This window comes from Chlorocebus sabaeus, chromosome 20 (assembly GCF_047675955.1).
Source record: "Chlorocebus sabaeus isolate Y175 chromosome 20, mChlSab1.0.hap1, whole genome shotgun sequence".
In the NCBI taxonomy this organism is placed as follows: Eukaryota; Metazoa; Chordata; class Mammalia; order Primates; family Cercopithecidae; genus Chlorocebus; species Chlorocebus sabaeus.
Window position 1 is genome coordinate 89,786,322 of NC_132923.1, and position 18,253 is coordinate 89,804,574.

The 18,253-nt window shown below is 40.2% G+C and overlaps 1 protein-coding gene across 1 annotated transcript; it reads right to left on the minus strand.

Moving 5' to 3' along the window:
* Positions 1-7,585: 7,585 nt before the first annotated feature.
* LOC140709247 (coiled-coil-helix-coiled-coil-helix domain-containing protein 2) lies at positions 7,586-8,393 on the minus strand. Its single transcript, XM_073007329.1, has one exon. The coding sequence runs from the start codon at positions 8,334-8,336 to the stop codon at positions 7,881-7,883; it is 456 nt and encodes a 151-aa protein (XP_072863430.1). The 5' UTR covers positions 8,337-8,393; the 3' UTR covers positions 7,586-7,880.
* Positions 8,394-18,253: the final 9,860 nt, after the last annotated feature.

The following is an 18,253-nucleotide window of genomic DNA, read 5'->3' on the forward strand; positions in this document are numbered from 1 at the left end:
GGGTGACAGAGCGAGACTCCGTCTCAAAAAAAAAAAAAAAAAAAAAAAAAAAAGAAAGAAAAAAGAAAAAAATGTTTAATTCTGGTAAAAACTACATAACAAAAAATTTACCATCCTAACTTTTTTTTTTTTTTTAAAGACAGAGTTTCACTCTTGTCTCCAGACTGGAGTGCAGTGATGTGATCTTGGCTCACTGCAACCTCCCAGGTTCATGCAATTCTCCTGCCTCAGCCTTTCCAGTAGCTGGGACTACAGGTGCCTGCCACCATACCCAGCTAATTTTTTTTTGTATTTTTAGTAGAGACGGGGTTTCACCATGTTGGCCAGGATGGTCTCAATCTCCTGACCTGGTGATCTGCCCACCTTGGCCTCCCAAAGTGCTGGGATTACAGGTGTGAGCCATCACGCCCGGCCCATCTTAACTATTTTTAAGTGCACAAGTCAGTAGTGTTAAACGAATTTCCATTGTTGAGTGACAGATCTCCAGAACTTTTTCACCTTGCAAAACTGAAACTCTATTCCCATTAACCACTCCTCACTTCCTTCTTCCCTAGGCTGCTGGCAACCACCTTTCTACTTTGTTTCTATGAATTTTGGTTACTTTAGGTATTTCATATAAGTGAAATCATACTGTGTTTGTCTTTTTGTGACTGGCTTATTTCACTTAGCATAATGCCCTCGAGATTCATCCATGTTGCAGCATGTAACAGGAGTTCCTTCATTTTAAAGACTGAATAACGTTCCCTTGTATGCATATACCACATTTTGTTTATTCATGCATCTGTCAATGGATATTTGGGTTACTTCCACCTCTTAGATATTGTGAATGATGCTTCCATGAATACAGGTGTGCAAATAGCTTTTTGAGATCATGCTTCCAATTCTTTTGCTTATTTGTTTATTTTAGAAACTTTGCAGCATACAAAATCAACACACCAAAATCAGTTGTATTTCTGTACACTAGCAATGAACAGTCTGAAAAGAAAGTTTAAAAAACTCTATTTGCAATAACATCAAAACATAAAATACTTAAGAATAAATTTAACAAACGAAACAAAAGACTTGTATACTGAAAACTAAAAAACACTGCTGAAAGAAATTAAAGAAAACGTACATAAGTAAAAAGACATCCATGTTAATAAATTGAAAGACAATACTGTGCAGATGACAATACTCCCCAAATTGATCTGCAGATTCAATGGAATCCCTGTGGAGATAACATTGGCCTTCTTTGCAGAAATGGAAAAGCCAATTCTAACATTTGTATCATATTTCAAGGGAAACAAAACAGTCAAAACCACCTTGAAAAAGAACAACAAAGCTGGAGAACTCATACATCTTGATTTCAAACTTACTGCAAAGCTATAGTCACCACAACAATGTGGTACTGGCCTTAAGTGTAGCTATCAGAGTCCAAAAAAAGCCCATACTTCTGTTGTCAATTCATTTTCAACAAGGATGCAAAGATTGTGATTCTCACTGAGTGCCCTGTGACATGAGAGAGCCATGGACTGCTTGAAATTTTGCAGAAGCATGAAGAGAGGTGTGGAGGCATTTTATAACTGAGTGAGCCATCTAGGTAGCTGGGAGAGTGAGGCAAAGGTCAGCCTTATATGCCAACAGGCAGTTGAGGAAAGCCCAGTGGGGGAATCCTACACACATCTTGCCACGGCCAAGAAGCAGCTCTGCAATTCCACGGAATTCCCACACTAGGGATCTGATGGAGAACTGGTGTCCACTTGCCAGAGCCTCCACCTGGCACTGGCCATTCCCAGAGGACAGGCATCATTAGTGGGCAAAGCATCTATGGTGAACACCACCTCTGTGCGACACTGGCATTAAGCCAATTGTAAGCAAACCACCTCTGCATACCCAACCCATGTTATGTTTACAGTTAAGTGGTAGTCCTGGGGATTTGAGGTAAGGAAATGTGATGGAAGCATCAGAAAAAATTTGCAATGTAGGGAGAGAAGATTGCTTGGAAATGGATCACAGAATTCTCTACAATAGCCCTCGATAGAGTCAATGTTCACAGTGGTGGTAAGTGGTACTGGCATTAAGTGTAGATATGAGAGTCCAAAAATAAACCCATACGTCTGTTGTCAATTCATTTTCAACAAGGATGCAAATACCACTCAATGGGGAAAATGGTCCCTTCAACAAATGGTGCTGGGAAAACCAAATGCCTAGGGGCACAATAATTAAGTGTACCTTTATCTCACACTATATACAAAAAGTAACTGAAAATGTACCAAAGGAAAAAAAACCAATGAAATCACATCATTGCAGCAACATGAATGCGGGTGCAGGACATTATCCTAAGTGAATTAATGTAGGAACAGAAAACCAAATTCTGCATGCTCTCACTTATGAGTAGGAGTTAAACATTGGGTACTCATGGACATAAAGATGGCAACAACAGGCACTCTGGACTACTGGGGTTGGGGAGGAAGGAAAGGGGGCAAGGACTGAAAAACTAATTGTTGGGTACTGTGTTCATTACCTGGGTGATGGCATAATTTGTACCCCAAACTTTACAGTATCGTGCAGTATACCCAGGTAACAAGCGTGCACGTGTACCCCTGGAATCTAAAATAAAAGATAAATAACTAAACAAATGCCCCTACTTTAGGCTTCTTTCACCCAAAAAAAGGACTAAAGACCTATATATAAGAGTCAAAACTACAAAACTCTTAGAAGAAAAAATAGGGGAGGGTCTTCACGAATTTGGACTGGGAAATGCTTTCTTAAAAATGATAGTAAAAGCACAGGCAGCAAAAGGAAAAATAAAGAAGTTAGATTTCATAAAAATGAAAAGCTTTTGTGTATCAAGGGTCACTAAAAGGGTAAAAAGACAAACCACAGAATAACAGAAAATGTTGGCAAATCATATATCTGATTAAAAAAACTTGTGTACTATACATATTTAAAAACTACTACAACTGAACAATAAAAAGACAGCCCAATTAATCATGGGCAAAGTACTTGAATAGACATCTCCAAAGATAAACAATGGGCCAGCAAACAAATAAGATGATATTCAATATCAACGGCCAGCAAACAGGGAGATGATATTCAACCATTAGGGAAATGCAAACCAAAATAAAATTGGTCTTAGCCTGGTGCGTTGGCTCATTCCTGTTATCTCAGCAATTTGGGAGGCTGAGGTGGGTGGATTACTTGTCAGTAGTTTGAGACTTGCCTGGCCAACATTATGAAACCCTGTCTCTACTAAAAATACAGAATTAGTCAGGTGTGGTAGTGCATGCCTGTAGTCCCAGCTACCTGGGAGACTGAGGCAGGAGAATCACTTGAACCAATCACAGGTAGCTTTTAGTGGCCCTTGGCATACAAAAGTTTTTCATTTTTTGAAATCAGCATTATTCATAATAGCCAAAAGTTGAAACAATTCAAAGGTCTATTAACAAATGAATGGATAAACAAAATGTTATATATTCATATGGTAGAATATAATTCATGAAAAGAAACAATGCTACAAAGTATATGAATCTTGAAAACATTATGCTAAGTGAAAGAAGCAAAATGCAAAGGGTCACATATTGTGTGACTCCATTTATATGAAAAATCCAGAATAAGTAAATTCATAGAGACAAAAATGCAGATTAGTTGTTGTCCGTGACTGGGGCAAGGGAGGAATGGGGAAAAACTGCTTAAGATGGGTATGAGGTTTCTGTTTGGAGTGATGAAAAATTCTGGAACTAGACAGAGATGATAGGTGGATAGCACTGTGAATATACTTAACGTCACTGAATTGGATTTTTAAAATGGTTAAATGGCAAACCTTATGTGTATTTTGTCACACACATAAAATACAATGTCTATTTCTAGGGGTGAGGAAGAGCATTTTTGGCAATAGCCCCTATATATGGTTAGACTCCTGTAGTGTCAGAATTCCTCAAATGTAATACAGGCCCTGGTGCGCACGGTACTAACCTGAGCTGCTCTGTGTTGCCCCTATGGGACTTAGGGAGTTAGTGGAGCTGATGTTAATGTGAAGCTCATGATACCTATTATGCCATGAGTAATAAACAGTCTAAATCCGTTCAGGCCCGCTGGCTTTTTGCTGACTGAATTTATGAATGTGCAGTGAACGAGCTAAGCAGCTTAGGGACTGCTTGACAGCTTGACACCACCATGTCAAAAATATTGGCACATTCATTAGTATCTCTTGAATTCACACAATTATTTCCATCTCCACCCCTTTGCCTTTGTCCAGGCCTCCATCATCTGTCCCTTGGACAGGGCAGCAGGATAAGGCGGATTCCAGCCTTGATTCCTTCCAGTCATTCATCACACAGCTGTCTGAGTGATGTTTCAAAACACACAGATATTCACAGTACTTCTCTCCTTTTATGCTCACCGTTGCTCAGCCTACAAAGTTCGGAATGACTGGGCCCATGTCTACCAGCCTCTTCTCTTGCTTTGTCTCCTTCTCCACATCTGGGACAATTTGGCCATTGAAAAAGATAATGATGGTAATGAAATTCAATACACTGTTTTCTTAACAATCCATGAATTCATACTGATATGCAGAAAGTCAGAAAGAGAGAGAAACAGAGACAGAAGGTGAGACAGCGAGAGAAAGGCAGACAGGGGTGGGGAGAGGAGGAAAGTTCCTCATTATAGATAGGGAAAGCTGAAAAATGTAGAAGAAGTAGAAAATCACTATTTTTTAACCTCTATTAACTCAGACAAAAATGAATAAAAGGTTATTTGGCTCCATCTATCTATCTATCTATCTATCTATCTATCTATCTATCTAACAATCTGTGAACAAATGCAGACCTTACACCATATAAAAAATTAACACTGAATGAATCAAAGAACTGAATGTGAGAGCTACAACTATAAAACTCTTAGAAGAAAACTTAAGGAAAACTTCATGCCACAGGAGTTGGCAACAATTATTTTGGATATGATGCCAAAAGCACAGGCAGCAAAAGAAAAAATAGATAAACTGGACCTGATAACACAAAAAACTTTTGCTCATGAAAGGACATTATCAACAGAGTAAAAAGGACATCAATGGAATGGGAGAAGAAATTTACAAATCACATATCTGATAGGGATGAATATCCAGAAGACATAAAGAACTACTGCAACTCAACAACAGAAGAAACCAAAGAACAAATGAAAAAGGTACAGCAAACTTTAGACATTTCCCCGAAGATGATATATAAGTGGCCAGTAAGCACATGAAAAGATGTTTAACATAATTAATCACTAGAGAAGTGCAAATAAAAACTACCATAAGATACCATTTCACATCCATTAATATAGCCATTATTATTATTTTAAATTATACAATTTATTTTTATTTTTTATTTTTCTTGAGACAAAGTCTCACTCTGTTGCCCAGGCTGGAGTGCAGTGGTGCTATGTCAGCTCATTGCAACCTCTGCCTCTCAGATTCAAGCAATTCTCCTGCCTCAGCCTCCAAAGTAGTTGGGATTATAGGCCTGTGTCACCATGCCTGGCTAATTTTTGTATTTTTTTTTTTTTTTTTTTAGTAGAGATGGAATTTCACTATGTTGGCCAGGCTGGTCTTGCACTCCTGACCTCAAGTAATCACCTGACTCGGCTTCCCAAAGTGCTAGGATTACAGGCCTGAGCCACTGCACCTGGTCTATTTTTTTTTTTTAAATAGAGATGAGATTTTGCCATGTTGCCCAGGTCTTGAACTCCTGGGCTCAAGCGATCTGCCTGCCTTGGCCTCCCAAAATGCTGGGATTACAGGTGTGAGTCATTGCACCCAGCTGGGGTAGCTATTATTATTATTATTATTATTATTATTATTATTTTAAGTCCCCAGAAATAACAAATGTTGGTGAGAATGTGAAGAAATTGGAACTCTTGTGCATTGCTGGTGGCTATGTGAAATGGTGCGGCCACTGTGGAAAATGGTATCACAGTTCTTCAAAAAATTATATGTAGAATTATCATGTGACTCAGTAATTCCACTTTTTGTTATCTACTTGAAATAATTGAAACGACCCAAAGAGATATTTGTACATGCACATTCACGACAGTATAATTCACAAAAGCCAACCGATGGAAGTTATCCGGGTGTCCATTGTCAGAGGAATGGATAAACAAAATGTTGTATAAACAGACAACGGAAATTCAGCCTTAAAAAGAAAGGACGTTTTGATACATGCTACAACATGAATGACCCTGGAGGACATTGTGCTACATGAAATAAGCCAGTTACAAAAGGGCAATATTGTATGATTCTACTTATGGAGGTTCCTAGAATCGGGAAATTTAAAATGACAGAAAGTAGAATGGCTGTTGCCTGAGGCTGGGGGTAGGGGAAAATAGGGAGTTAGGTTTAATATGTACAGAGTTTCAGTTTGGGAAGATGAAAAGGTTCTGAAGATAGACGGAGGTGATAGTTGCACAACAATGTAAATGTATTTAATGCCATTAAACTGTATACTTAAAAGTGATTTATAAAGGTACATTTTAGGTTATATATATTTTACCACAATAAAATGAATGTAATTAAAAGAAAAGCAAATATGGGAACATGATATCAATTAATGACACTAGAGAAGGGTACAATGGGTGTTCAAAATTTCTCCTGAAGGGTTGAAAATTTTCTTCTTTTTTTTTCTCTCTCTCTGTGTGTGTGTGAGTGTGTGTGTGTGTGTGTATGCTAGTTATTGCAGACTGGGCAAATTCTCTAAACCAAAACCCATTCTCCCCACTCTCCTTTCTAACAGAAGCTTGATTTCTCTGGCCAGCAACATGCTCAGTTCAAAGGTCGCCTTTCCCTTAAGATGGGGTGTGACTGTGTGGCCAGGCTCTGGCTGACTAGATTTGTTTTGTGGGACTTACAGGCAGGCTTCTTAAAAGGGAGGGAGGAGGCTTTTGCCCTGAATCCTTTCCTTTTCCTCCTGGCTAGAAAGAAAGCTGATAGGAAGCTAATGCCCTCTTCAGCCATCCTGGAATCTGAGGTGGATTCGAAGATAGGCTGTGCGTGTCAGTGGCTGGAGCAGAAAGACAGAAGGTCTCAGTCCTTGGACACTCTGCTGTGCCACTGCACAGCCCTGACCTGCCTACCTTAAAATGCATTTCTATGTGAAAGAAAATACCTTTGCGTGTTTGAGCCACAATTTTGGGGTCCTCTGTAGCCAAATGCAATTTCTTTTTTTTTTTCTTCTTTTTTAAAAAGTATTATTATACTTTAAGTTCTAGGGTACATGTGCATAACGTGCAGGTTTGTTACATGTGTATACTTGTGCCATGTTGCTGTGCTGCACCCATCAACTCATCAGCACCCATCAACTCATCATTTACATCAGGTATAACTCCCAATGCAATCCCTCCCCCCTCCCCCCTCCCCATGATAGGCCTCGGTGTGTGATGTTCCCCTTCCCAAGTCCGAGTGATCTCATTGTTCAGTTCCCACCTATGAGTGAGAACATGCAGTGTTTGGTTTTCTGTTCTTGCGATAGTTTGCTGAGAATGATGGTTTCCAGCTGCATCCATGTCCCTACAAAGGACATGAACTCATCATTTTTTATGGCTGCATAGTATTCCATGGTGTACATGTGCCATATTTTCTTTCTTTTTTTTTTTTTTTTTGGAAGAAAATGACTTTATTCTAATTAACTCACAAAGAATAAAATGATAACAGCTAGTTTAAGGAGGTAACACATTTTGCCCAGTCCCAAATTCTACAGAGTAGGAACACACCCCCTTCCATTTCAGTTCTGAAGCAAGGAAGCTAGGAATGACAGGAGAGGTTTAACTGATGGTTACGCTTTATACCTTCACTATCAATTCTATTTTTACACTAAATTAACTTAAGGTATGAGAGCTGATTTTCCATCTCTCCAGGTTGAACTTCTTGATTAGGCCAATCCGTTTGCAAGTCGGCACTGTTTCAGCACCTCATTGAAACCCTCACAGAGTTTGATGTCACCCTGGTTCTGGGCACACTCCAGAAACTGTTTGATCTCATAGAAGCAAGGCTGCTGCTGCTGTGCCGGCTGGGTTCCCTGCGGCTCCTGGTAAGTGATGTCAGGGCTCGCAGGCTCAGCATTACTTCCTCCACTGAAGCCCCCAGTAATGGCATGACCCAGTGTGTGTCCCACAGCAGAGCCCACAGCCACGCCAGCTGCAGTGGTTGCCATCTGGGCCATCAGACCTGGCTGCCGGGGTGCAGCAGCAGAAGAGCCAACTGCAGATGGGGGTGCTGCTGCTGGTGGCTGAGCGACAGGTGCCGGCCTGGGTGCAGCTCTCATCTGAGGTGCCCGGCTGGCCGGAGGGGCCATGCGGGAGGTGCGGCTTCGGCTTCCACGCGGCATCCTAGCTACTCGACGGCTCGGCCTCTGGACCTGTAACCTTGCCACATTTTCTTAATCCAGTCTGTCACTGATGGACATTTGGGTTGATTCCAAGTCTTTGCTATTGTGAATAGTGCCGCAATATACATACATGTGCATGTGTCTTTATAGCAGCATGATTTATAATCCTTTGGGTATATACCCAGTAATGCGATGGCTGGGTCATATGGTACTTCTAGTTCTAGATCCTTGAGGAATCGCCATACTGTTTTCCATAATGGTTGAACTAGTTTACAATCCCATCAACAGTGTAAAAGTGTTCCTATTTCTCCACATTCTCTTCAGCACCTGTTGTTTCCTGACTTTTTAATGATCGCCATTCTAACTGGTGTGAGGTGGTATCTCATTGTGGTTTTGATTTGCATTTCTCTGATGGCCAGTGATGATGAGCATTTTTTCATATGTCTGTTGGCTGTATGAATGTCTTCTTTTGAGAAATGTCTGTTCATATCCTTTGCCCACTTTTTGATGGGGTTATTAGTTTTTTTCTTGTAAATTTGTTTGAGTTATTTGTAGGTTCTGGATATTAGCCCTTTGTCAGATGAGTAGATTGCAAACATTTTCTCCCATTCTGTAGGTTGCCTGTTCACTCTGATGGTAGTTTCTTTTGCTATACAGAAGCTCTTAGTTTAATTAGATCTCATTTGTCAATTTTGGCTTTTGTTGCCATTGCTTTTGGTGTTTTAGACATGCAGGGTTGAAAATTTTCAAAATAAAAAGCAGGGGATAAGACGATCTGGGTGGGTCTGGCCAGAAACAATAACAGCAGGATTCTCAGCTCTCCTTTTTTGGCCACTGTGCTTCTGCAGTGGGACTGAAAAAGAAGTACAGATGTGTGGCAGGTAAATAACTTGACATCCCATACTCTATATTATTCTGCTCTTTTCTCATGTAACTGTACAGTTATCATACTTCAAAGCATAAAATTATCCTTTTCTCTGAGGAGGAGACAATTTTTAGGCTCCAGCAGGGAATACAAACCAAAGGAAAAGAGAACAAAAGAGTAAGAGAAAAAAAGCAAGAGTGGGAGAGAAATTCTTGGCTTCTCTGGGAAGGAACTAAGGTTGTGAGTTGAAGACAATGGGGACTGAAGAAAATATGAGCAGGAAGGATGGCTTTCCTTGTGTGGCCTGCCCATATGCCCTCACAACCAACCAACCACAAAAAAAAAAAAAAAAAAAAAAAAAAAAAAGAAAAGAAAAGAAAAGAAAAAAGAAAGAAAGAAGAAAAATAGCCAGAAACAAAGGCTCCCTCCTCACGGAATTGAACACACTGAAGACAGAATTTGTAGATAAAGAAGAGAAAATAACTCCAAAGGAGAAACAATCACGTTCCTCTTTCATCCCTTTCGGGCAAAGGCCCAAAAGTAAGAGCAGAATATAAAGGGGAGCAGAGTAAAGTTTGAAACTGGATACCCAGACATTTCTTGCACTTTCATTACCAGGAAGAATGATGAGATGGTGATTCTGGCAGAGTGCCCTGTGACATGAGAGAGCCACAGGCTGCTTGAAATTTTGCAGAAGCACAAAGAGAGATATGGAGGCATTTTGTAACTGAGTGACCCACCTAGGTAGCTGGGGAAGTGAGGCGAAGGCCAGCCTTACATGCCAAGAGGCAGTTGAGGAAAGCCCAGTGGGGGAATCCTACACACATCTTGCCACGGCCAAGAAGCAGCTCTGCAATTCCATGGATTTCCCACACTAGGGACCTGATGGAGAACTGGTGTCCACTTGCCAGAGCCTCCACCTGGCACTGGCCATTCCCAGAGGACAGGCATCATTAGTGGGCAAAGCATCTATGGGGAACACTCATCTTTGTGCAACACTGGCGGTGAGCCAATTGTAAGCAAACCACCTCTGCATCCCCAACCTACTGTATGTTCACAGTGTACCAGTAAGTGGTAGTCCTGGGGGTCTGAGATAAGTAAATGTGATGGAAGCATCAGAAAAAGTTTGTGATGTAGGGAGAGACGGTTGCTTGGAAATGGATCAGAGAATTCTCTACAACAGCCCTCAATAGAGTCCTGACTATGATGTTAAGGAGGATGTGGAATCTTCCCTTCAACATATCAAATGATGGATTTCCCTTAAAAATGCTTCAACCTGTCCTTCCCTAATGCAATAGACACCCTGAGACTCTCTTTGTTGCTGCTCTGTACTGGAAGCCCCTCTTGATTGTTACCTTTTAAAGACAAGGAGAATCTTAGCATAGTCTGGATCATGGACACTGAAGAACATCGTAAAGGGTCCAACCCACAAGGGAGGGGCACATGGGTATTTTTCCATCAGCTCATGATACACCTCAAACTCCTTTACTGGATAAACTGTCGTAAGTCATGACTGGTTAGTAAAGGTTGTCACCCTAGGAGAACCCCTTTCTTTCAGATGGGCCGTGTGCTAAGTTGAGGGCCTGTGGACACCACCCCATCAGACAGGTTCACATCTGCTGAAGGCAAGTTTTCTTCTCCATGTGTCTCCAGCACCTCCACGGAATCTTCCTGGCACAGGGCAAGTGCTCAGGACCTGTTGCTGAGTGATTGGTCTTCTCGCTCCCGTGTCAACTTTGGAGATTTAAGTTCAAATCCCAATCTGACACTTATTCATTATCTAGGTCATCAGGGCCATGATTTCCTCACACGTATAATAGGAAGACCAAATATATTTCACAAAGCTGCCGTGAAAATTAAGTGAGATTATAAACATAAAATTCCTGGCACAAGGTAACCAATATATTTCACAAAGCTGCTGTGAAAATTAAGTGAGATTATAAACATAAAATTCCTGGCACTTAGTAACCACTGATTCCCTACCTCGTCTTTGCTCTGGATATGCCCACTCATGCTTTATCTGCCTCCAAAGCAGCAAAGTCCCACATGCCTTTTATTCCTTTGTGGTTGCTGCTCATCTTTCTACTTTCCTTTCTAATTTATTATATGTTTTCCTATTTCCAGCTTCATTAGAAGCTGTAGCATCTTTGTATATTTCCTGTTAACAGTTGGCTTGGTCTATTTCTCTGTAGAACACCCAGAGTCCTGGAAGTAGTAAAGACCTTGGCCTTCAATCAGAAGACCAGGGTTCAAGTTTCATTTCTGTCATTTATGAGGTGGGTAGCACAGGAAAGTTGCATCTCTATTTTTGGCTTCTGTTTTCTTACCTGTAAAATAGGAATAACAATACCTTTCTTCTTCATATCATAGAATTTTTGTAAAAATCAAAATGAGATTGGTGTGAAAGCATTTTGCATACTACATACTGCCCCACCAGTCTGTGCTGTTTTTTAAATACCTTATATTTCTGTTCCTTAGCCTCCCCAACTAATTTTCTCCTCTTACCTCCTTGTGGCCATAGAACCAGTGGGCAGGGGGTGCAGGAAACGGGTGCAGGGATCTGATCATCCATCTCATCCTCCGGTACAACCTGATTACCTGAAAGAGCAGCAGAGACGTGCAGAAGAGGAACAGCAGCAAGAAGGGGTGAGCCATGAGTTCCTGAAGGCAGAAGGGCTCCATTCTTCTCAGAGGTCCTGAGTTCTAGAGAGCCTGAGAGAACAGAGCCAGGGAGAATGCAGGTCTCTCATAAACACAAAGGAGATGCCCCCTGGGCAACACTGGGTTTTCAAAATGCCATATTCAGGGAGGGGACATAAGGAAGAGGAAGCCTAATTAAGCCTGCAGGGTGAAAACTGCTGAGATGTTGACCAGCAGTCCGGATTCCAGAAGAACTAGATTTTCAGATAGAAGCCATGTGCATGACACCTCCTACCCATATGAAAGCCTTGCGGCATTGCTGTGCCCTTCCAGAATCTAAAAGTTCTCATCTAGTCATCCTTTGTAGCACTTCTATACATTCTTGTAAAAAATCTCCCTCTCTCTCATTCTCTGTTCTTTTTTGTTTATGTTTTTATAGAATTTATCTTTTTAGAGAAGTTTCAGGTTCACAGAAAAATTAAGCAGAAAGTTCAGGGAGTTCCCATGTATCACCCCTCCCTTTCAGCTTCCCTGATTATCAACATCCTCCACCAGAGTATAACACTTGTTACATTTAACGAACCGACAATGACACATCATTGCCACCCAAAATCTGTAGTTTACATTATGGATCACTCTTTGGTGTTTTACGTTCTATGGGTTTTGTCAAATATATAATGACATGTATCCACCGTTGCGGTACCATATTGTTTCCCTTTCCTAAAAAATCCTCTGTGCTCTGACTATTCATGCTGTTCTTCCTCCATCCCCTGGCAACCACTGATCTTTGTACTGTCTCCATAGTTTTGCCTTTTCTAGAATGTCATATAATTTGAATCATATAGTGTGCCGCTTTGTCACATTGACTTCTAGATATCTCTTTTGAACAAGCATGAAGGGCCAGCTTGAAGGGTTGAGAAAAGGGTGTCTTAAGCTTAAAAGTTTTTTAAAAATGAAAAGGCTGGGAAAAAGCTTTTTATTTATCTTGGGGAAAAATCTATCAAAAAACCATCAAACAATTTCTATTGGCTGCATGCGGTGGCTCACGCCTGTAATCTTAGCACTTTGGGAGGGTGAGTAAGGAGGACTGGTTGAGAAACATGACAAGCTTTTGTCTCTACAAAAAAGAAAAAAATTAGCTGGGCCCATTGGCACATACCTGTGGCCCCAGCTCAACGGGAGGCTGAGATGGCAGGCTCACTTGAGCCCAGGGGGTTGAGGATTTCAGTAAGCTGTGTTTGTGCCACTGCACTCCAGTATGGGCAACAGAGGGAGACCTTGTCTCAAAACAAAAACAAAAGCAACAAGAACAAAAACAACAAAAATATGTATGAAATAGAAGGCACATACAATTATTACCTGTCAACTAAAAATAAAAGAAAAAAGTAAAGAGGCTGGGCGCAGTGTCTCGCGCCTGTAATCCCAGCACTTTGGGAGGCCGAGGCAGGCAGAACACCTGAGATCAGGAGTTCAAGACTAGCCTGACCAACATGGATAAAATTCTTCTCCGCTAAAAATAAAATACAAAATTAAGTGGGCCTGGTGGCTTATGCCCGTACTCCCAGATACTCGGGAGGCTGAGGCAGGAGAATCGCTTGAACCTGGGAGGCTTAGGTTGTGGTGAGCCAAGATCGCACCATTGCACTCCAGCCTGGGCAACAAGACTGAAATTCCATCTCAAAAAGAAAAAAAAGTAAAGAAAAAAAGAGAAAAGGTACAGTCCTGGGACAGAGCAATACTGAGGAAAAGTCCTGGTCTTGAAGTCAGGAACTTCAGGCTCTGATGTTTATATTCAGAACCCAGCAGAGTATTCTAGTGTCTTCCTGAGGTTGTTGGAATGGGAGACTTTTTACACCATCGTCTTTAACAATGTCCTTGCATATGTATCTGACCTGTGTCTTAAAGGGTAGGAGCTGATCTTTTCAAACAAGACCCAAAGTGTCCTTTTTGTTTTTAAAAAGGAAATGTTATTATTATTTTTAGATTGGTAAATGTTACTTGGGAATTATAAACAATTGTTAAAAATATAGAAAAAAATGAAAAATTAAAAATCACCTGGAACATCTATTACCTTATTCACACTTCCACGAACCTGAGTGGCAGTGCTTTGTTAAATTTTACACCGTAGGTGTTTTAGTGGCCCTAATATGTAATGCTTATAGTTTTTACCATTCAAAATAAAGGGAAAATGTCCCCTAATTAGCATTTTATGCAGATTGTCTGATATTCAGGAAGATTGCTGACATTAAGCAGAAAATACTTGTGGTATTTTGATATGGGATAGAGCACAATCTTTTTCTGTTGCTCCTGTTCAAGTGACGGGACTTTTCTTGTACTTTTGGGGGGAGTTTACTATGCAGGGGACTGGGAGTTCGTCAGGATAGTTTACCTAGCTTCAGGGCTCAAAGACTCTCTCTTCTTTTTTGACTCAGGACTTTTCAAAATTATGGCCTCATAGTGATTTTTGAAATCTGTTTCCTGTCTCCTCCTTTCTCACTATTACAGGACTCATGTACTTCCTTCACCCCTCTTCTTTTTTGGATTTTATTGCTCACAATTGTTCCCAATGTGGGACTCTGTCCTGGCAAGGAAATTTTCCTGATTTGTTTTCAGCGTTCTTAGGCACAAGAGAATCTTACAATCACTAACCTTTCCCCTCTCACTTGTCATCCACCTTTGTTGAGTTGTCCGTAGCTCTTTTTTATTTCTATCCTAGTTGCTCTGTTTGTTTTGTGAAGGGATCAGGATTTTAAAATAGTGTACTTTCAATGTATCATCCCATTTTTTTTGGCCTCTATGGTTTCTGATGAGAAACTAGTTATTAATCTCAATGAGGATTCCTTGTGATGCAGGGCAGGTGAGCTCCAAAGTGGAGCTTAGCTTACTAGGGTTCTTGGTTTTGCCCAGGAAAGAATTCAATGACAATTCAGAGGCAGAAGAAAGCAGTTTTACTGAGGAGGCAGTGTTATAATTCTGGCAGTGTTACAGCTCCATGACTGCTCCTGCAGAGCAGGGCTACCCCATAGGCCGAAGGGCAGTTTTGCAGTCATATTTACACCCACTTTAATTGCATGCAGATTAAGGAGTGGTTATGCAGACGTATCTAGGGAAGGGGTAGTAACTTTTGGGTCACTGGGTTATTACCATAGAATTGGGCAGTAGCTCCTGGGTGTTGCCATGGCAATGGTAAATTGATGTGGCACACTGGTGGGTGTGTCTGATTGAAAGCTGTTTTCTTCCCAGCTCCATTTTAGCTAGTCCTCAATCTGGTCTGGTGTCTGAGCCCCATCACCTACCACATTTGTATGTGCCCAATCACTTCTTTCTTGCTGCTTGCAAAATTATTTCTTTTAACAGTTTAATTGTAATATGTCTTGGTGTGAGTCTCTGAGTTCATCCTTCTTGGATGTCATTGAGCTTCTTGGGCACTGAATTTCTTAAGTCTGTATATTTGTGTCTTTCCTCAAATTTGGGAAGTTTTCATTCATTATTTCTTTAAATATTTTTGCATCCTTCCCCCAATCCTCTTCTCATACTGCGACTCTTATAATGCTATGCTTGGTGACATCCCATGTGACAAGTATTCCTTATCATATATGTGATCACTGATGTGTCTGTTTCTTTATCTCTGTAGTCAGCCAGGGACTTGAAAAAAATTTCCTTAAATATCTGGATAAAAAATTAAAAAAAAGAAAAAAGAAAAAAGGACAGTCTATTTCTTTAAATTCTTTTAAAGGTTCCACCTTGGTGGCAGGTGCCACCAGGGAAGCCATTCCTGCCTGAGGGTGTTAAAACAATATGAAGCTTCTGTGCCAGTCCTTCAGTGAGCTACTAGATAGATCAAAACACACGATCCCGGTTTTTGGAGGACAAAGTCCTTATTGCCAACCCTGCACAAGTAAGCCATAAGAAAAATGTGGATCACCATCCTTATGGCTACCATGGGACAAGGGAATAAGAGATGACAGCTGCTATGTAAAATGACAAAATTTACCAGCCTCATTTTTCATTAAACATTCGCCTGTTTGCTATAAGTGCTTGGTTGGATTCCAGAGTTACAAAATAATTGATTTTGATGGTTTTTGATAGCTGAATAGTAACTTTGATGGAGGGAATGATTCTTGGAAATTCCTAGTCTACCATTTCCCACGAGGTCATGAAAACTTTATGCTAAGGAAAACAAAGTTGGACAATATTGTATAATTTCATTTATATGAAAAAAATCCAGAAGGTAAATCCATACACACAGTAAGAAAATTTGTAGTTACAGGAATTTTGGGGAGAAGGGAATGGGAAGAGATGGATAGAAGGTGTTTTCTGAGGGTGACAAAGAAAATTAAAACTACAGAGGTGGTGGTCGCACAACATTGTGAATGCACTAAGTGCCACAGAAATGTACACTTAAAATGTAATTGTATATTATGATAATTTCATTTCACTTAAAAAAAATGATGTTGCTATCTTGCAAAATAGAACCTAGTTGGCAGTTACTTTTTTCAGCACTTTGGTGACATCACTCCATTGTCTTCTAGCTAATACTGTTTCTATTGACATGTCTGTTAGCTAGTCCTTTATTGGTCTTTTAAAATAAATTTGTTATTTTTTCTTTGGATATTCCGATTCTGTAGATTGTCTGTTTACTCTGTTGATAGTTTCTTTTGCTGTGCAGAAGCTCTTTAGTTTAATTAGGTCCTATTTGTCAAGTTTTACTTTTGCCGAGATTGCTTTTGGCACTTTCATCATAAAATATTTGCCTGTTTCTATGTCCAGGATGGTATTGCCTAGGTTGTCTTCCAGGGTTTTTGTAGTTTTGGGTTTTTACATTTCAGTCTTTAATCCATTTTGAGTTGATTTTTGTATATGATATAAGGATCTTCTGCATGTTGTATATGATATATGCCATCTTCTCTATATGGCTATCCAGTTATTCCAGCACCATTTATTGAATAGGAAGTCTTTTTCCAATTGCTGTTTTTTTGTCAGCTTTGTGAAGATCAGATGATTTTAGGTGTGCAGCCTTATTTCTGGGTTCTCTATTCTGTTCCATTCATCTATGTGTCTGTTTTTGTACCAGCACCATGCTGTTTGGTTTTTGTAGCCTTGTAGTATAGTTTGAAATTGGGTAACATGATGTTTTTAGCTTTGATCTTTTTGCTTAGAATTGTGTTGGCTGTTCAGGCTCTTTTTTGGTCCCATATGAATTTTAAAATAGTTTTTTTCTGGTTTTGTGAAGAATGTCTTTCGTTGTTTGATAGGAATAGCATTAAATCTGTAAATTGCTTTAGCCAGTATGGGTGTTATAATGATATTGATTCTTCCTATCCATGAGCAATGAATGTTATTCTGTTAGTTTGTGTCACCTCTGATTTCTTTGAGCAGTGTTGTATAATTCTCATTGTAGATATCTTTCACTTCCCTGGTTAACTGTATTCCTAGGTATTTTATTCTTTTTTTGTGGTAATTGTAAATGGGACTGGGTTCCTGATTTGGCTTTTGGCTTGGCACTTGTTGGTGTGTAGGAATACTAGTGATTTTTGTTCGTTTATTTTGTATTCTGAAACTTTACTGACATGGTTTATCAGCTGAAGGAGTTTTTGGGCTGAGACTATGGGAATTTCTAGACATAGAATCATGTTGCATGCAAACAGGAATAGTTTTGACTTCCTCTCTTCTTAGTTGGATGCTGTATTAGTCAGGGTTCTCTAAAGGGACAGAATTAGTGGGATAGATGTATACATAAAGGGGAATTTATTAAGAAGTATTAACTCACATAATCACAGAATGAGGTCTCACATTATACCGTCTGCAAGTGGAGGCACTAGGAAGCTAGTCTGAGTCCCAAAGCTGAAGAACTTAGAGTCCAATATTTGAGGGCAGGAAGTGTCCAGCATAGGAGAAAGACGTAGGCTAGGAAGCTAAGTCAATCTAGTCTTTTCACGTTCTTCTGCCTGCTTTTATTCTGGCCATGCTGGCAGCTGATTAGATTGTGCCCACGCAGATTGAGAATGGGTCTACCTTTCCCAGTCCACCAACTCAAATGTTATTCTTTTTTGGCAACACCCTTACAGACTCACCCATGAACAATAGTTTGCATCCTTCAATCCAATCAAGTTGACACACAGTGTTAATCATCACAGATGACTTTTATTTCTTAAAAAACCTTTTTTTAAAAAATTTCAATAGGATTTTGGGGGAACAGGTGGTGTTTGGCTATATGAATAAATTATTTAGTGGTGATTTCTGAGATTTTGGTGCACCCACCACCCAAGCAGTGTGCACTATACCCAGTGTGTAGTGTTTTATCCTTTGCCACCCCGCATCTTTTCCTCCAAGTCCCTGAAGTCCAATGTATCATTATTGTGCCTTTTTACATCCTCATATCTCAGCTCCCACACACGAGTGAGAACATATG